At 32.2% G+C, this 20,290-nt stretch overlaps 3 protein-coding genes and 1 non-coding gene across 7 annotated transcripts; all 4 read left to right on the top strand.

The window, feature by feature from the left end:
* Positions 1–1,084: 1,084 nt before the first annotated feature.
* LOC110611868 (ubiquitin carboxyl-terminal hydrolase 2) lies at positions 1,085–6,976 on the top strand. 3 transcript variants are annotated; one of them, XM_021752400.2, is made up of 4 exons: positions 1,085–1,393; positions 1,910–4,007; positions 4,158–4,665; positions 6,463–6,976. In XM_021752400.2, the coding sequence occupies exons 2-4, from the start codon at positions 1,916–1,918 to the stop codon at positions 6,698–6,700; spliced, it is 2,838 nt and encodes a 945-aa protein (XP_021608092.1). In that variant the 5' UTR covers positions 1,085–1,393; positions 1,910–1,915; the 3' UTR covers positions 6,701–6,976. The 3 variants fall into 3 exon arrangements, with proteins under 3 accessions (XP_021608092.1, XP_021608091.1, XP_021608090.1); XM_021752399.2 differs by having other exon boundaries at positions 1,085–1,294; positions 1,910–4,665; XM_021752398.2 differs by having other exon boundaries at positions 1,910–4,665.
* Positions 6,977–10,041: 3,065 nt separating this feature from the next.
* On the top strand, positions 10,042–10,123 carry TRNAS-GCU. The gene has a single exon. It is a non-coding gene; the product is annotated as a tRNA-Ser (tRNA).
* A 3,068-nt stretch (positions 10,124–13,191) lies between these two features.
* LOC110611103 (PLASMODESMATA CALLOSE-BINDING PROTEIN 3) lies at positions 13,192–16,034 on the top strand. The gene is made up of 3 exons (XM_021751234.2): positions 13,192–13,624; positions 13,723–13,756; positions 15,706–16,034. The coding sequence occupies exons 1-3, from the start codon at positions 13,300–13,302 to the stop codon at positions 15,929–15,931; spliced, it is 585 nt and encodes a 194-aa protein (XP_021606926.1). The 5' UTR covers positions 13,192–13,299; the 3' UTR covers positions 15,932–16,034.
* Positions 16,035–16,582: 548 nt separating this feature from the next.
* LOC110610835 (ER lumen protein-retaining receptor) lies at positions 16,583–19,083 on the top strand. 2 transcript variants are annotated; one of them, XM_021750910.2, is made up of 6 exons: positions 16,583–16,866; positions 17,504–17,769; positions 17,927–18,042; positions 18,298–18,371; positions 18,452–18,515; positions 18,600–19,083. In XM_021750910.2, the coding sequence occupies exons 1-6, from the start codon at positions 16,776–16,778 to the stop codon at positions 18,634–18,636; spliced, it is 648 nt and encodes a 215-aa protein (XP_021606602.1). In that variant the 5' UTR covers positions 16,583–16,775; the 3' UTR covers positions 18,637–19,083. The 2 variants fall into 2 exon arrangements, with proteins under 2 accessions (XP_021606602.1, XP_021606601.1); XM_021750909.2 differs by having other exon boundaries at positions 18,298–18,515.
* The last annotated feature ends 1,207 nt before the right edge of the window (positions 19,084–20,290 follow it).

Here is a 20,290-nt window from a genome sequence, read left to right as displayed (position 1 = left end):
ATTTTTTTATTTTTAAAATTTAATAGATTAGTTATTGTAAGGAGAGAAAATCCTTTCATTTTTTTTATCAGTAATATTTAATTTTTTTCTACCCACCGAACATAAAAAAAAATCTATTTTTCTTGATTCAATTGTAATTTCTTTTTTATATACTGTGGAGTGAAGTCTATATAATTTTTTTTTTGTAATAATAGTTTTTTGATGGAGAGAGTTTTTCAACGGTTTTATTTTATGCATATATTTCCGTTAATATTTAATTGTTTTATATGTAATTTTTTAATTTTTTTAACAATTTTTAATTGATTGAGTTATAATTATTTAAATTATAATTATTTTTATAAAAAATATCTTTTTGTTTTTTTGATATGTAAAAAACAAAAAGCTAACATACACATACAAAGGGCAATTCCTTGTAATATTATAATTTATTATAATAGAAAAATTAATAAAAAATTTTATAAATAGAAAAATTAATAAAAAAATATTTTTAATTAATTTTTTATAAAATTTTTTATTTCAAATAAAGAAATTGAGATTTTAGAGCTCTCTCAAGGATCATGTCATTAAATTTAATTTGATATTTGCTTTGAGCGAGCATTAGAAATTCCCTTATGTTGCGTCTGTAAACGAATTCCAGCCCAAAATATCTCCTAATTTTAAAAACTTTAGCTTGTCATGGAGCTGTAGCAGGATTTCAAGTGGTTTAGGTTAGGAAGTAGATGAAAATACATATTTACATTTTTAAAATTTAATAAAAAACTTTAATACTATCCCATTCACACATTTAAATTATTTAAAAATAAAAATATTTTAAAATTACTTTTAAAAGAATATTTAGTGTATATATATGTAGAATTTCGTCATATTAGTAGGATTTATATAATAAATTATTCAAATAAAATCTGGAATTTAATTTCTAACTTTTTTGTAATTTGCCTTTAAGACAATGAAATTTGAAATATCTTGCCTTAAATGGGTATTGGCATTTATATGTAAACTTAATAATAATAATTATGATAATTTGAAAACGAATAAAATAATTAAAATTTAACCCATTATTCCCTAAACCCTATGTCTTCGTTTCACCGGTTACCGCCGTTTTTCACCAGCGCTACCACTCATCTTGTCCCTGTGCAGTATAGTGTCGGGGAATGGGTGGTGCGCCAAACCAATTAAAGCCTCCACGCATTACTCTATCGCCCTTCCTTTGCCCTCTCTCTCTCACTCTAACGCTGCTTCTTGGATCCTAATCTCTGTTCCCCAAATCTTCTAATCTTGATCTTTTGTAGCCCATGTAAATACTTCCTCTTGATTCCTTTTTTTTTTTTTTTTTTACTTTTTAAATTTTTTTCTCTAACCACTATCTGGTCATCTTATTCCTCCAGATTTAGAGGTAATCAAGATTTTTAATTCATCGTAGTGATGCACTTTCTTTGTTTTCAATTTATGGTTGATGCTTGATATGTGCTTTTGCTTCATTTCCTAGATTGCTTTGAAGCACTTGTTTGTACTTTCGAATCTAAATCGTTATATGGGTCCTATGTAGAACCCCATTTTATTTTTGTTATCAGAAAATCTTCCCGAGTATTGATGACTGTGTGTTTGTGGGTAGTGAGTTTGGATTGCTTCTCTCTCTTTTTCTCCGTATTGCTGCTTCTTATTTCTTATATGCCCGCAGCTCCTGTTTGAGTTGGTTTTTGATTATTTCGAATATTTGGCTACTTGCTCCTATTGTTGGTTTTAGCTATGTAGTTACTTCCCCTCTTTCCTTTTTCAGACACATGTTTGCTGTAGAGAGTTATTTGTGATTAGTGCATATGTTGGTTGATTTCTAGTTGATTCTTTATTGCCTTTGCTTTTGTTCTTGCGTTTATTTTGTAGTATTCAATGGTTTTTGTGTATCTTGTAGGGACCAATGGGGAAAAGAGTGAAGAAAAAGAGCCGTTCACTGCAGAAGGAGAAGAGAGTTACAGCCCATTCTCCTAAAAATTCACCTGAACAAATCAATCCCAGTGTTGGTAACATTGAAAATGGACCAATACTGATAGAGAGAAAACCATGTGCCCACCTTGACAAGGGTTTTAATATAGACAATTTTTCTGAGAAACTTGGGTCTTCATGTCCTATACGGTGTGAGGATTGCCGCGAAGCGAAGGGGAAAGGTAAACAAGGCAAGAAGAAAGCTTCAGTTGATTCAAAATGTGAGTCAAAAGCCATTTGGGTTTGTTTAGATTGTGGGCATTATGCCTGTGGAGGGATTGGTTTGCCAACAGTTCCCCAAAGCCATGCAGTTAGGCATGCTAGACAAACCCGTCACCCATTGGTGATCCAATGGGAAAACCCTCATCTTCGTTGGTGCTTCCAATGTAATACACTACTTCCATTTGAGATAACAGAAGAAAATGGTGAAAAAAAGGATGCATTATTTGATGTTGTAAAATTAATCAAGTCACGATCATTGGAGAAGTCTCCGGTGAACGTTGAAGATGTTTGGTTTGGAAGTGCTAGTGTTGCAAGTGAAATCAAAGCAGAAAGCTCTACATCAAGCAGCTTAGAGGGAAGAGATGGTTACATGGTAAGAGGCCTGGTTAATCTTGGGAATACCTGCTTCTTTAATTCAGTGATGCAGAATCTATTAGGTATGAATAAGTTGCGAGATTTCTTCTTCAATCAAGACGCGTCTTTTGGGCCACTCACTATTGCTTTGAAAAAGCTCTATAATGAAACAAAACCAGAGACTGGTATAAAGAATGTGATCCATCCAAGATCCCTTTTCGGGTGTATCTGTTTGAAAGCTCCTCAGTTTAGGGGATACCAGCAGCAAGACAGTCATGAATTGTTGCATTGTTTACTTGATGGGTTGTCCTCCGAAGAGTTGGCTGTGAAAAAACAAATAAGTTCAAAGGATGATGGAATTTCCTTGAGACCTGGTCCTACCTTTGTGGATTCTCTATTTGGGGGTCGCATTTCTAATACTATTTCTTGTATTGAATGTGGGCACTCCTCAACTGTGTATGAGCCATTTTTAGATATCTCTCTACCAGTTCCAACCAAGAAACCTCCAACTAAAAAGATCCAACCAGTTTCTAGACCAAAGAAAACAAAGCTGCCACCGAAGAGAGGGGGAAAGGTTCGAGGAAAAGTAAACAAAGACACAGATTATGTGTCAGCACAAAGTTCAAACCCCTCAACTAGCAACGAGTATTCTAACCAAACACATGCAACTGTACCTCACGCAGAAAACGTGGGGACTTCTTCAGGTGATGCCGCAGGTTCAGAGTGTGTATGCTTAATTACAGAGCCTGATAAAAGTGAGCTAGTCTCACAGAGAGCATCAGCTGCTCAAAATACTGAAACTGTGGAAGTTGTCAAGGCTACACTGGAGCAAACAGCAGCTTCATTTGAGGACTTCACCTGGATGGATTATCTTGAAACTGAAACTATTCTACCTTCACAAAATGATGATGTTTCAACTAGTCAGTATTCGGAAAATATGATTAGGAATAATGATTTAATGGAGAATAGTCAGGTATGTTCTGTTGAGTGGGAACCACATCTAAAACCAGGTTCTTCTTCCGTGAATCCTTGGGAAGATGAGGTCCCATTAGAAGTTAGAAGCTCAGAAGTTCTGCTGCTTCCATATAAAGAGGAGAATTTTACTGATGGGGAGATAATTAAAGTAGAATGTCAGGCTTCTTCAAGTGTTGTGGGCTGCAGAGAAGATGAAGTGGACTTTGATGGCTTTGGAGATTTGTTCAATGAGCCTGAGGTTTATCAAGGACCAGTTGCTGGCCCCTCATTAGCCAATGAAACTGCGGGAAATGGTTTTACGGCAGCAAACAGCAGTGAGTCTGATCCAGATGAAGTTGATAATAGTGATTCTCCAGTGTCTGTTGAGAGCTGTTTGGCTCATTTTATAAAGCCAGAGCTTCTTTCTGATGATAACGCTTGGGAATGTGACAACTGTTCAAAAACCCTGCAAAACTTGGAAGCCAAGGAAAAGCAAGGTAAAACTTCATTGCAAACTATGATAAATGGAGGTGAGACTCAATTCCAAAGTCACCCACCAAATTTAGACAACGGCATCTTGTGTACTATGGAAGTCAGAAATCTTCATAATGGAGATATTAATACCGATGCTTTTATTAACTCCACAGGTGAAAGCTTGGTTTTGGATAATGGGAAGTTTGATTTTTCTAATAAAAGTTGCATAGAAACTGAAATTAGTCAGACGAATAAGCTAAAACAAATTGTTTCTCAAAATGATGAAGAGAAGGGTGAGATGACTGCTGCTAATGTCGAGCAATCCCATTATTCTGCTCACTACAATTCATGCAGTCAAGAAAGTTTCACTTGTCCAGCTGCTGATTCTTCTGGTGTTGATGAGCCAAGTAGCACTGGGTATGCAAATGCTAAAGATCAGCTTGGTAATCCCCAGACCTCTGGAAATTATAGAGACGGGGAAGAGGAAGATGAGGAAGGAATTTCAAGAAAAGTGAAAGTGAAGAGGGACGCAACTAAGAGAGTCCTCATTGATAAAGCCCCACCTATTTTGACTATTCATCTAAAGAGGTTCAGCCAAGATGCTCGTGGTCGTTTAAGTAAATTAAATGGCCACGTCAATTTTGGAGATGTACTTGATCTTACCCCTTACATGGATCCCAGGTACCTATTCATTACATTCTCAGGGTTTATTGAACCATTTATTACCATGTACCCATTACTTTTGTTAATTTTGTTTGCCTCTCTAAATCTGTTTCCTTAAAAGCTATGCTTTCTTGAATATGACAACTGTTAGTGCAACTACAAAGATAACCTAACACATTGTTTCTATGTTTGAGGCATACATTTTAATTCTTTGATGCATTTATAGCACCAGATGTGCGTCAATTTTCAAGGAATTGCACTAGATGAACTAATTTCACTGAAATCAGTAGAAAGTTGGTGTCAATGTCACGGACATTGAGATTATAGGGTCAATGAGGTATACAGGTATTTACATGATAACGTGTTTGACTAGTCGGGTAGGAATATTTTCTCCTTGGATCTAGTATGATGGGTATGTGTCAGACATAAAGTAAATTTCCAGCAACAATCCAATTCTTGCAGTCATATATGCTTTATTGGTTGAATGAAATAAAATGATGGAAATAAGTAAGTTCTGTGTCATTAATACTTGATCTGCTCTTTTTTTTTTCTAATATTTCTATGACTACGAAATAAAACTGTTATGTATATTTTCTGGTCATTTATGCTTTATTGGTTGTCCAAGCTCTTATAACAAGTATGGTTAATAAGATATTGAAAATAATTTGATTTTGATGAAGTTGTAACTTGTAGGCTTCTTGGTCAACATCTAGGAAAGGATAACTACTTTAGGAAAAAGAAGGCAAATAGAAACTTCAAGCATGTCTATCCTTACCTTGTTATTAAAATTGGATGGCCTTATGGGGCTTTGTAGTATGCATTTATGATTTTATAGTTGCTAAGGCAACTTAAGTAAGGATCCTTCCTTGTATTCTTTTCTGTAGTGTTTAAGGTTATGTTCTTGCAATAGAGACCCAGATATTCTCACTGATGTTATAAGGATTCCTATGAGTTACCTCCGCTGCTCACTCCGGAAGAAAAGAAAAGTTAACTCCCTACCTGGTTTCTTAGGTTTGATTTGATATTACAATCTGAGTTTCAGTTAGTTTGTTTCATTTAAGGTTATTTAATAATCACAAATAGTCGCATACAGAATAGTGAGCTATGTCACTATTACAGCATATGGATGAAACAATATCAATTGCGTATTGGTCTGGTAGCAGCTGCACTTGTACTTAAATGGATAGAAATGTAACCATATATAGAGGTAACAGCTTTCTTTTGCCCTCTTGATCAGTGTAAAATTTGAGGAACTACCAAAAATTTGCTTCCCGGTCTATATGCAAGAGGGGAGCAGAGAAATAAAGAAGCATTTCATTTTATAACGTGTCTGCTTGCAAATCAAAATTGTCAAAGATCTTTGAACAATGAATCACAGTAATGCTCATGCATGTTATGGAGTTTGGCTATTCAGTGCATAGAAGTGCACTTATTTCTAGAACTCAGGTACCAGTATGCATCACTTGATGCCTATACTGATGCACACTCATGACTGTTGTTTTCGGACCTGTAGCTATGCATCTCTCAATTTCTCCTACTTCATTTGCTTTTTTATTCTAATTTTATGAAGGAACGGTGTAATGTAAATTTTGTCAGTTAAAATGGCAGTCAGCTATCATAATCAGGAAGTAAGATAAAATTTTCTTCTGGTTTTGCCATATGGGCAGTTGTTCTTTTATGCGATGGTTGCCAATTTATCTTCTTTAATGGCTTCTGGTTTGCTATGGTTAATTGATGAATTATGTTTTGTGATATCCTACATCTACAAGGACTTGGTAATTGATTACAGTATGCTACATGTTTGAGCATTTACAGGTGTGCAGACAGAGGAAAACATGTGTATCGTCTGCTTGGGGTAGTGGAGCATTCGGGAACAATGAGAGGAGGTCACTATGTGGCATATGTGAGAGGAGGTGAAAGAAGCCAAGGCAAGGCAGAGAATGAAAATGGTGGCTCTGTGTGGTATCATGCCAGTGATGTATATGTGCGTGAGGTTTCCTTGGAAGAAGTTCTTCATTGCGAGGCCTACATCTTATTCTATGAGAAAGTATGATATTTCTGAATTTCTGACTTTAATTTGTTTTCTCCATGCATTTGATTCTTCTTTGATATAGCGTGGGGCCTGTTAGCAACCCCGAATGGGTGAACTGGGGGGTTGAAAGAGAGGGAGAGGGAGAGGGAGACACACACACAGAGAGAGAGAGAGAGAGAAGAGAAGCGAGTGTACAACAATCATTATAAATTTCATATACCCATTTTTTGAATGTAATGAGTTCTGATAATTACATCAGGAGAAAATTTATAATTTATTTTTTTCCCCTTGTGCTTCTCTTGATTGAGTTTTCTGTTGTGATGTGTGTTGCTAAATATGAATGGCCTAATGCAATTTGCGTACCATTCTGCTGATTGTTTTGCAGCCCATTCTGAAACATGTGTTATCTGCTGAATGTATCTTTGGCTAAATTATATACACAGGATCTCAATTTTTCATAGCTTTAATTTCTAGGCCTATTGGTAATTGAAAAACAAAGGCTTGTGTGTTTTGGAGATTTAATTCAAAAACTCTTACTCCTACTTTTACGATTCTAATTCCTCTTTAAATCGAAGTAATTTCAAAACTACTTTGTAATTTTATGCAACTTTAAAATTTAATTCGGTAGAAGTGTGTATAATCCCACATATAACTAGCATTTTTTGTTATTCTGTTCATTGATTGCTCTATAGCATTTAGGTTTTTTTTTTTTTTTTTAAAAAAATCATAATAAAATGAAAGATTTTTTTTTCAAAAAAAATTATTCTAAAATTCTATTAAATTAAAATATTAAATTTTATATTTTTAACTCCGTATATTAGTTGGTTATTACATATAAACTCTTTTTTTAAAAATAATCATAATAAAATTAAGGATTTTTTTATAAAAAAAAATAAATTTATTTCTAAATTATATCAAGAATAAAAGATTTTAAATTTCATTAGTTTAAATTTTACCTTTAAATTATTATTAAAAGGTTAAAAAAATTTAAAATATCTTTGAATTATTATTAAAGAGACAATTTAAATTTATTTAATTTTTTAATAATAGCTCATGATTAAATTTAAATCACAACATAAGATTTTACATTTTTTAAACTTTTTTTATATAATTCAAGGATAAAATTTTATCTTTTAGCATTTTTTTAAAATTTGATAATGATATTTGTAGGGGTGTAAATGAACTAAACTATTCGTGAGCTATTTGAGACTCGACTCGATAAAAACTCGATCGGACTCGGCCGAGTTCGAGCTCACTTTTTAGACTCGTTTAATAAACTAGCTGAACTTGAACTTAATAGTATTCGACTCGTTTAGGCTCGCGAATAAATTTTTTTACTAACACTAATCTCACATCAAAAGTTGAAGGAATATGAAAAATCGTAAAAAAATAACTCTTCTACATGTTTTTTTATTAGTTTTTAATTCGAAAGATCTCAATTAAATAAAAAAATTAATTTAAAAGTCTCTTAATAATCTTATAATTTAAATTTATTTATAATTTAAATAAATTTAAATTATTTTGAGTTTGTTTATAATATAATCGAGCTCAAATTTGAGACTAAATAAACTCAAATTCGAGTTTTTTGAACGGAGTTTGAGTTAGTTTGTTAACGTGATAAATAAACTTGAATTATATTGAGTTTGTTTATAATATAATCGAGCTCAAATTCGAAACTAAATAAATTTAAATTCGAATTTTTTGAACGGAGTTTGAGTTGGCTTATTAACGTGATAAACAAGTTTATTATGAATCGAGTTCGAACCGAAATCGAATTTAATATTTATTTTATGAATCGAACTTGAACTTATAAATGAAATTCGAGTCGAATTCGAATTTAAATTTTTAAATTTATTTTCTAATCGAATTTAAATTTATTAAAATTCGATTTAGTTCGATTCGATTACGGCCAGATATTTGGTTAATTAGTTAACAATGGATTCAATTTTTTAGGAAACAAATCTATGTGTACCATGTAGGATCTAATATAAAGATTAAAAGAATGTAAATTATTATTATTATTATTATTATTATTATTATTATTATTATTATTATTATTATTATTATTATTATTGAGTAGAATAAAGAGTTTATTCTATTTGAACTATCGAGAAAAAATAAATTTAATTTTATGAAAGTAATGAAATTAAAATACAGAGATATTTTAATATAATTTTTAAATGATAAAATATATTTTAATTAATTAAATTATATTTTAAAAATATGAAAGTAATTATGTCTTATTATTTTACTCACTAAATTATATTAAAAATAATTTTAAATTATTTTTTAATATTTTTAAAATAATATTTTTGAAAAGGTACTTCTGTGAACGCAGCTTGAATGGCAGTGCTCGTCTCACCTGATCTTTCCTCACTGCTTCTCTCCCTCTTCAGCTGCCTTTCACCCTCAACTTCCTTGGAGAGCGTTTTTCAGTTTAAAGTGAAAAATAAATTCTAATTGATCTGGTTCGATTCAACCCTTTCCTCGACACGAAAAATCCATTCCACATCTCAACTTGACACAGCTCTCTCGACATTCACCTCGGGCAGACCAAACCAAGCTTTTGACCATCACCATCACATCACCTCAGCAAAGACTGGGTTCTTGAGCCGCTGAAATGCCCTGTCTGCCAGAGAGCATTGCAGCAGAAATAGTGAAAATGGTTAATTATACATCTTCTCCAGTGGCCAAATATCTCATCAGGGGGCCAAAGGAGGGGGAAGTAGAAGCATGTGATCATCATAACGAAATAATAGCTTATTCGTGGGTAAATTCATGTTGTTGAGTTCTTGGTGGAACCAAGTCACTGAAATCAATGATTGTTTGTGGGATGAACGGCTCTAATTATAAATCAATTCAAGCAAAATGCAAGGGTGGCGGCGTAGGCACGAGCTGCATCTTCCATGGACTCTTTTCCTTCACTTGCAGATCTATTTGGTTCCGCTACTCCTCTTTAATTGCTGCAGGTGATGGCTTGGCTGTGACTCTCTTCTGCTCGTGTATTTTTCAAGGGCAATTAGAAAGAAGAGAAACAAAAAGTCCTCTTCAAGTTTTCTCACTTTTATGGAATCTATCCTCCCTGCTATGTGATTGATAAACGAATTTACATCCCTGTGTGTAATTTACTCATGAATCTTTCTATAATATGCAGATTTCAGCTATCCTTGAGCTCAATTTGTCTTTAATCAAGGCATTAAAGCGGTAGGGCTTATACTTATGACTCTTCTCTTAATCTTCCATTGTAGATACCGGCATTTGTAGCTCAAGCTGTAGCATGATCGAAGTAAAGTGAGCATTTGAAGTTTGAACCAGCTTTTCCGAAATTTGCAAGAGCTTTTCATTCTCGCTTAGCAACGGAAGTCGCTTTGGCCGAGTGGTTAAGGCGTGTGCCTGCTAAGTACATGGGGTTTCCCCGCGAGAGTTCGAATCTCTCAGGCGACGAAAATTTCTTTTTTAATTTTTTCTTTAATAAAATCACCGTGTTTTTTTTCCTCCATAAATTTCTAATAGGTTATAGGCTTTTCATAATTTTGAGTTTTCCGTTTTATTATCTCTTTCCTGTTGCTTTATTATTATTATTATTTTCATATTCTCTTTTTGTTTACTATTCTTTAATTTTTATATTACAAATAATTTTTTTAACCGTCTAAAATATTATATTATTTGTACAAATGATTTAATAAAATAGAAAAATGAATTACCCATTTAAAAATAATTGAGTGTGAGGCAGGGAAAATTCAATATACCTATTAATTGTATTTGAAGCACTTACTTTTATTACTATTTATATTCAAATAGATACAAGCTTTTTTTTAATTATTTAAAAAAAGTTAAATACATAAATTCAGAAAAATTTTATCACACTTAATTTTTCAAATCGTCTCATTTCACACTTTATTTTTAAAAAATTTAAATTAACTAAACTTTATGTTTAAAAATTAAAAAAAGTATGCTATACCATCATTCTAACATATTAAAAATGATGTTAATGTGTATTAATTGTTGGATACTTATTTTATATATATATTAAATATATATTTTTTAAAATTTTTTATGCAATAACTCTCTTTTTTTTCTATTTTATTTTTTTTTCTTCTCCTTTACTTTTTAATTCTTCTAAAAAACAAATGGAAAATTACATATCCATTTCTCATCTTTTCGCTCTGCCGTATTTAAAATAAAAGTACATTTAATATTTTTCACAATAAATAAACAAAATCAAATTTTTATATAATCAATGATTAACAAATGCCAATAGACATGGTATTTAAGATTCATTCTCTTATTTCTTCATATTTTTACAATAATCAACGATAAATTGAAGATTTATGTCAATAAAAATAAATTAATTTCATTATCTATATTTTTTCACAATCAACAATAGAGAATATTAACTCAAAAAAATAATAATAAAAAAAAGAGTACAAACCCATTGAGAAAGAATTGAGCAAAAACTCAAGTGAAGATTATCCATATTGCTTCACTTCACACTGCTGAGAAGAACTATCAGAAATTCGTTAAATTTACAGAGCACACCCTATAAATGGTGTGAGAGAAAACCATTACAGACATTGACTATGACTTGACGTCATTGAGAAGATACACGAGAAAGGCTTGTGCATATTTAGATTTATTATCCATCATTGAGCAGACGCTACTGAGAAAGTACAAAAAGTATAAGTTGAGAGTCTCAAGATTTTGAGAGAAATTGACCAAGGAGCATGGAAGAATAACAATAGAGAAACTTGGGAAGAAGAAAAAGTAACTAGAATCTTTTATTTCTTTTTCATGTCAAAATTAATTAAAACTTCTCGGTCTCTGTAGCGTGTATTCACTCTTGGTGCACTCTTGATGTTGATGGTACATTTGAGAATTAATTAATTTTATTTTTAAAAGTATAGATGTGAAATTAATATTTTAAAAAATTAATAATGTTATGAGATTTTTAGGTGTCTACATGTATTTTTAGTTTTTAAAAAATTGTTATTTATATAGATATATATGAGTATGGGATTACAATTTTTAGCTTTTCTCAATTAATTTTTAATGTATTTTTTGAAAAAATAAATAGAAACGGAACTTGATCTTTTGCCACTTCAGTTATTAGAATTGAAATCAATATTATATTATTAAAGTTCAATAGTTAAATAAAATATAATTAGACAATTTTCTGATAAAAGATTAAAAAAAAGTTTCTTGGAGATGAAATATTTTTAGTTTTTAAAGACATTGAAAAAGGATAAGAGATTAGGGGAGTATTCGACTAATTTAATTTTAAATTGTATTAAAATTAAAAAATTAAAAAATAAAAATATTATAATTATTAAATTAAATTGAATTAAATTAATATTAAAAATATAATCGAATTAAATTAAATAATTTAATTTAATTTAATTCAGTAAATTAAAAATCAAAATTATTCAACATTTTTTGCCATTGATTTCTAAGTCTAATCCCAGCGACATTTAATCACAAAAAATTTGAAACCAGCAACACATCGATAGAAAATTTGTTATGTCAAATGAATGGATCTTTGGAAAACTACGGAATGTTTCAGAACTAATATTTTATTTATTTAAGTTTAAAGAAACTAAAATTCAATTTCATTATATTTATAAAATTAATTGGTTTTAAAATATAAAAAATCTGTTCTATATAATATGATATTAAATATTTAAAAATAGTATTTCTCATAAATTTTATTTTAATTTTTTTATATAAAAAATACATTTATATATTATGAAAAGTAATATTTTTAAAAACAATAATTTTTTCGTGAGTGGCATTTAAAAATACCCAAACAATTTTCCCGTATTAAAGATAGCATTTGATTGGCTTAATTTATTTTATACATGAAAACACTTTAAATGAAAGAAAAAATTTAATTTATTTAATGTTATGAGATTTAAAAAATAAGATTTATAATAGTTTTATAAATTTAGATAAATAGAGAATATCCCTCTTCTTTTATTTCTTTCTGATCTTTATTTACTAGTGACGCTTAATAGCTTCTCTGCTACACTGTCGATTGTCTATATTACACGGATCCGTACGTACTTACGGATTTGTTAGTTCTACATTCTACGCCAGATAGCTATTTAATTCTCCGATGCGCATGCGATCAAAACTGCAAAGTGACTGGACCGATTATTTTCCTTCGCATCACGTCACCGAACTGGATTACTTTTTGTTGAATTTGTACTCACAATAGACTCGACCTACTCGTACGTCTAGATTAGAACTTACAAGAATACGTTGATTTGCATAAGGAAAAACTGACATAGTATGAATTTAAAAAATATTTTTTTAAGGATCTAACTTTTATCTCAATATAGAAAATGAAAAGTCCGGCAGTCATTTCTCATTCTTCTGTAAACATTCTTCATTTCAAATTTATTTTTTTAAAGACATATCAAAGTGGATTTAAAAATAATAAAATCCATACTAAAATTAAAAATAAATATCCAACAAAAAGATAAAAAGAAAAGCCCAAAAAAGAAGTAAAAGAAAGAATAAAGAAGCCTCCTCTCTTCCCACTTCTCTCTTTCTTCCTTTACCAACTAATCCCATCACTAGCTCAGCATCCTATAACTCACACACCCACAGTCCTCTCCTCCATGGAAGCACTTTCAAAGAAGCTCATCTTCATATTATTTGTCATCATCATCATCCTTGAGACTGTTACCATTCTACCGACGGCGGAGGGGAACTGGTGCGTGGCAAGAAGTGATGCAAGCAACCAGGCATTGCAAACTGCTATAGACTATGCATGTAGTGCTGGTGCTGACTGTATCCCCATTCAATCTAATGGGTTGTGCTTCCTCCCCAACACCATCCAAGCTCATGCTTCTTATGCCTTCAATAGCTACTTCCAACGCAAGGCCATGGCCCCTGGTTCTTGTGACTTCTCTGGCACTGCCACTGTTGCCAAAACTGACCCCAGTTAGTCTACCTGTTTTTATTTATTTTTTTCTCCTTTTCTGCTGTTGTTGATGGGTATTTTTTCTTATAATTCTCTTTTATTTGTTTCTGTTGTGTAGGTTATGGATCTTGTGTGTATCCATCTTCTCCAAGGTATGTTTCTTTGATTTATTCTTAATTAGTGTAATATTTGTGAATTAGTTTTTCTATTATCAACCTCTCGTGGATGTATCACACGCGTCTTCTTGCATGCAACTCTTCTCCATCTGAGCGTCCAACGTTCATATTAAGAGGGCACTAGTTTCAATTTGTTCTCCCCTATTGAATGCATGGTCTCCATGATTGGACAAGACTCCTAGTCAGTTTTAGAACATTTGATATTTCCAACAAACAGACAATTAAATTCAACATGGGTATGGTTAATTCTGGTTTTGAGGCCTGCAGGTTGCAGGCTACATGCTGCTGCTATATCGATGCAGTATTTGTCCTCAGTATGACCTTTCAGCTTTGTCTATGCATATTGATTGCGTTGGGGAGAGGGCTGGGAAGGTATTCCTGTGGGCCATTGTCTTTGTCATTTGTGCATATGAAACCATCTATTGTCCTTAAAAATAAACAACAGATCTGAAAATATATACAAGGTGCTAGTACTGGCTTGTTTTGTGTCTTTGATTAGAAATTACTGTTCTTATGCTTGATTAAGTCTTCGATAGACTAAAAACGTATCAAAATGTCTATTTCATCCTCTGCGGATTAGTCCATGTGAACCGAGTTTAGAGAAAAATAACTGCATAATTTTTGCTAGTATAGGTAATTGTGGCTCATGATCACAGCAACAAAGCTTCAGGGGGACTAAGCATTTAGCGTGCGTTTCTCGGGACAAAACAAAATGTGAAACAGACACGCTGCAGTCCCTTTTCCCGTAAAATTTCTTTTTAGAAGAATTTCCAAGCAGACAAGGACAATGAGACAATAATGTAACTACCAATGAGTAAACTACTGAGCTTGTCCTAAACTTATCAAAATATTAAAGACTCAAAACAATATGCATTTCGTCATGGGAATCTCAAGATGAAACTGGAGACATGTGCACTGCTTTTCAGATAATGGCTCCATAAAAATGCTCCCACATTTAACAAGGGAAGATGATAGTGTCCATCATCTATGGTAGGGATCATTTTTGCTTAAATTTGCTTCAGGGTCCAATGATAGTGTCCATAATTCTTGTTATTTTACCTTCTGCATGGGCCAAAATTAGAAATATGTGAGCTGTAAGGGCGCCTTGGGAGCCTGGACGCTCCTGTTGGTGGTCCTAAAAGTCACCTTGAACTACAACTTTGCCAGTGCTACTTGACTAGAGATCGATGGGAAGGCATGGCAAAGATGCTTTTTTTTTCTTTGGGATGCTCTTCAAACTTGCTTTGCCTTTTAGGAAAATGAAGAATCCAGATTCCAATCAAATCAGTTTCCCACCAATTCTTTTCAAACATGGGATGCATCTTTAATGTTTCTGGTAACTAGATGAGGTAGTTGTCTTTATATCACATTGATAGAAACTACTATACTGCTCTTCATCACTCAGCAACACCCTTGGTTATAATCAAGAGCTGTCTTTGAGAGCAAAGTATGTACTATGTTAGTGCCATGAGAACTTGTTGAAGGGCTATCAGGTTATGTGATTATTGAAAAATTTTCGAACATGCTATGAGATTGTATTCCAAAGAATCTACTTTTAGGACCATTTTTGGTGACTTTTTCACATGGGTCCTAAAACTATAGTAGTCTGTCCTTGAACTTGATATCTTTAGTTTCTTTTCTACCAAGTGGATTCTCCCAGATTGACATTTCTCTTGGTCTCGTGTAAACAGGCAATAAAATCTGATATATTGTGCTTTGGTTCCATGTATGACAATATAATATTGGACAATTCTCTGGTTCTTAGGATTCTTCTGACAGACATAGATAGTCACCGTCCAACTGGTTTTGTTTATCTGAGTTAGGTTATTGAATACTCTCTACTCACATAATGTTCAAGATTTTTCTGTGTTATGTATGCATTCAAAAGAAAGTTGCTTATGATACTTGAACATGCAAATTTCCAGCACCGCCGGAGGGGCAACTACAAGCACGACGCCGACAAACAACCCAAATATGCCACCGATGACCACCACACCAGCATATGGTGATGGTACTGCTGGACTGAATCCTGGAAGTGGGATGACTCCACCACTACCTACAGATAATTCTAAAGCTTCAATTGGGCTAATGACAGCAAAAAACTTGATACCCATTTCCCTTTTATTACTTGTCCTCTCATTTACTTCTTAGTTCATGTCTCGCTTTTAAGCAGGAGCTATATTGCCCTCATCTGAAGAAAGATGCTTGTACAATTTTGTTAGAAGTTGAAGTCCTCTTTGTTTCTACCATCTAAGCTTACTGGTGTAGCATTTGATCTTTCATTTTCTGCTTTAAAAAAAATAGCGGCCAAATTGACCGAACAAACATCTGAAATACCGAACATCTGAAAATTTTAGACATTAAAATAATTAAACAAAAATAATACTATAATTCAAATTTACATATTAATTTTATTAATAAATTATAAAAAAATGTACATTAATTAAATTAACTATAAGAAAACTAATCTTATGAAGTTCAAAGAAATACATAATTTTAATAAGCATAATACATAAATTACAACTCTAATATATTATACTTATGATAAAAAAAATATTTTTAAAGTATACCAAATAATAGTATATTTAAAATATAATCACAAATTAAAACAGACAAATATTTGAATACAAAAGATAAATAAAATAAATTATAAAAAAATGAAAAAAAAAAAAAAACTAAACGGGTTAGACTACTATAAACGGATTTAAGCTTTATACATTACGGGTCATTAGACAAAGCTGAAAAAAAGATGGGCCAGAACTGGCCCATTAAGAGATATCTGATTTCCATTTTTAAAAAAAAAAAAAAATACAGTGAAGAGGAAGAAGAAACGGAAAAACAGTTTGGGAGCTTTTTTTTTTTTTTTACTTTTATGCTTTGGGTCAATCGGAGATCTGAGAAAATTAAGCTGGATTTTTCCGGCGAGGCATTTTCCGGTTGACCCCAAAAGCAGAGAGCTATACATATATCATAATTAATTATAAATCTACCGAAGATGAATTTGTTCAGATTCGCTGGGGACATGACCCATTTGGTCAGTGTTCTTGTTTTGCTCCTCAAGATCCACACCATCAAATCCTGTGCTGGTATCTATCTACATTGTTTTCTTCTCTCTTTGATTTTTTGTCCCCAATGGTTGTGTTTTTTAGACTCTTTGAACGATTTATTTTCATTTAATTAGATAAATTTATTTGCGGGATTTGTGTTTAATTTCAGCTTTGTTTTTGTTTGTTTCCTGCAATTTAGCTACCAATCAATGGCATGTAGAAACTTCCATCCATTGGCAAAATTTTAACGGTTGATAAAGTTTGTGGGTCTTTGTTTTGATTTCAAATCTGAAGAAACCATAAAACTTTCCCAGTTCTATGCCAATCATGCAATGTGTTTATGAATGTCTTGCAGGCAACTTTGTTGAGAACACTGTTTGGCTTCATTGTTGCTTGGCTAGATATAATGGATAAGATAGATAAACATTATATAAAAATGCCAAATTTACAAGTAGAATAATGGAGGTTACTATCGTGCATAATTATCGTTCGTGCATCGATTGACAATTGTCTCATACATTTATGTACTTGATTGGAATTGTTTTTTTTTTCTCTGTAATATTTCCTAGAGTTCTTTTTCCTTTTTATTTTCGGCATTTATTCATGGCTGTGACAAGCTGTTTTATGTTATTCATTTGTTGCAGTCTTGTAATTTTCACCTTCCTGCCATTTACAGGGATTTCTTTGAAGACTCAGGAACTGTATGCCCTTGTATTTGTAACTCGCTACTTGGATATATTTACCAGTTTCATATCATTTTATAATACCGTGATGAAGTTAATATTCCTCGGAAGCTCTTTCTCTATTGTTTGGTACATACGACGACACAGGCTGGTTCGAAAATCCTATGACAAGGACCAAGACACATTTCGCCATTATTTTCTTGTGTTGCCCTGCCTAATTTTGGCCTTATTAATTCATGAAAAGTTTACCTTCACAGAGGTAAGAGATCATCTTTCCATTCTGTTGCATTCTTCTGCAATCTTTTGTTCTTATAATAGTTACTGCTAATTAAACAGGAAATCAGTGTATCATTGATATAGATGAATGTATCTCTATTGAGAAATTAATAAGGGTGTAATATTTTATGCTTGAGCAGATAATGTGGACGTTTTCCTTGTATCTGGAAGCTGTTGCAATACTTCCTCAGCTTGTTTTGCTGCAAAGAACAAGAAACATTGACAACTTGACAGGACAATATGTCTTTCTCCTTGGGTATGTTTGTATTGCATTATGCATCTTTATGTATATTTTTTATATTGAGGAGTATATAATTCTTTTTAGTGCTCGCCAAGTAACATATCCACATATGAAAAAAGTTTGAATTTCCCCAAGGAAATGGGATTTTTTCATTGGAAAAGAGTTTCTAATATTATGTGGGCATGAACCCCGATAAAGAAAATTGGAATTCTCTGAATGTCTAAAGAGATTAAATGTTCTTAACCTGTCCATGTCTGAGTTGTGATGCAGGGCATATAGAGCACTCTACATATTAAACTGGACTTATCGCTACTTTACTGAGGAACACTATGTCCACTGGATAAGTGTGTCTTGCTTCTCCCTTGCCTCCCTCACACCCTCCCCTGGTGTATTTTTGAATTTCATAATTTATCTTCTCTTGCAGCTTGGATATCAGGAATTGTCCAGACATTACTATATGCTGATTTCTTCTATTATTACTTCCGAAGGTAAGTGCTTCCGCCTTTATAAACCATCAAGGGTTGTGTTGATGATTGCACAAAATGATGATATTATATATGGTTAATTTGCAGCTGGAAGAACAATGTGAAGCTTGAGTTACCCGCTTGAGTGATTTGCGCTTCTGCAGGCCAGAGGAATGCATACTCATTAGATTTGAAGTGCTTGATATGGGCTTGTTAAGCCATAGAAACTTTTTCATTCTTCTGGCGTAGGGGTCTCACCTTGAATATAATATACACAGCAAATTTCATCATGCATATTCAATTACATTGTTTCTGACAGCAAATGTATTTATTGCATATTCTTCGGTATGAAAATTAATTTGATGAGTACCATTGATAGCACCATTGTATTATGGAAATCTTGTGTTCTATCTTCTGGACTTCTGTAGCTTTGTTTTTTTTTTCCATGGACATTTAAATGCACCACAAACGCATAAGCTGGAACCCTGAACGAGACATGATGAGCATAGTTGTGTATATGAATTTAATGTATTATACATGAACTTTACTTAATTGTATATACACTCCATTAATTATTATGCTTTGGATAAGTATTTCCTATAGTATTAGTTGGAGGATTGAATTGCAAAAGCAATAGACATTTGTCTTGTTTTGTTGAATATTTGACTCAATAACCTTGAAAGATATGCTAAATTAAATAATTCAATTGATATCATTGTTTTTATTTGTTAAGATTTATTTTAAAATTCAGATTGTTCATGATTTTGTTTAGATTTTTTAATTATATTTAGATATATAAATAGTAGTATGATGGATAAAATTATGATATAATTTTCAAAATCACCTATCTTGTTTTCCTCTCTTAAAAATCAAGAATTTGTATTAGAATTAATTTGTTAAAGTTGAGGAGATCAAGATGAGGAAAGCAAAAAAAAAAAAAAGATGAAGATGTTTTGAAAAAAAATTACATAGTACAACATTTATGCAATGTTCTTGTATATGAAAAAAAAAAATCGAAGTCAAGTTACGAGGAGATTAAGAAGAAAAAAATCAAAGCAAATGACGAGAGGAGATGACTTCTCCATTCACAATGCACAAAATCATAATGTTTAGAGGCTAAAAAAATTTTTTTCAAAAAAAAAATAGCCATTTTGAATGTTAAAAAAAAAAAAATTTGAAAAAAAAAGTTTTTCAACACCAGCTCCAATAATAATGTCAAAAAGACTTAACGTCTCGAATTCACATCTCTTGCTTTCATCTCTTCCTAAAAACATGTTTTCTATACAAACATATCTCACTTGCCTTATAATGCATAAAAGGATCAAATTATAAATAAAATAAAATAAAAATTAGAAAATAAAAAAAAGAAAGAAAGGGAAGAGGGAGTGAGAATCCTCCTCTTCTTTCTCATGTAAATTGAAAGGAAAATAGATCATCTTTATCCCAGTGGAAATCATCGAAGATAACAAGTTTTCACTTCATAATCGCCTGCTCATTTTCCTTCTACTCCAGTTATGGCGGATGCACTTGTGTCAGTAGTCTTGCAACATTTGACTTCTATCCTTGAAGCTGAGATTCAACAAGAGGGAAGACCCTTTTTTGGAGGACAAGAAGAGGTTCAAAAGCTTACTACAATCTGGGTTGTGCTCAATGATGCTGAGAAAAAGCGAAAGTAGTGTCAAGGTTTGGTTAGAATAGCTTAAAGCCATATCTTATGAATTGGATGGCTTGCTAGATGCGTGGAATACCAAGATATATGGACTCAAAATTGAGAGGATTGGCAAGAAATCTTTCCTTCC

This window comes from Manihot esculenta, chromosome 3 (genome assembly GCF_001659605.2).
Source record: "Manihot esculenta cultivar AM560-2 chromosome 3, M.esculenta_v8, whole genome shotgun sequence".
NCBI lineage: Eukaryota > Viridiplantae > Streptophyta > Magnoliopsida > Malpighiales > Euphorbiaceae > Manihot > Manihot esculenta.
The sequence above is the reverse complement of the archived record's forward strand: the minus strand, read 5'-3'. Positions and strand labels throughout refer to the sequence as shown.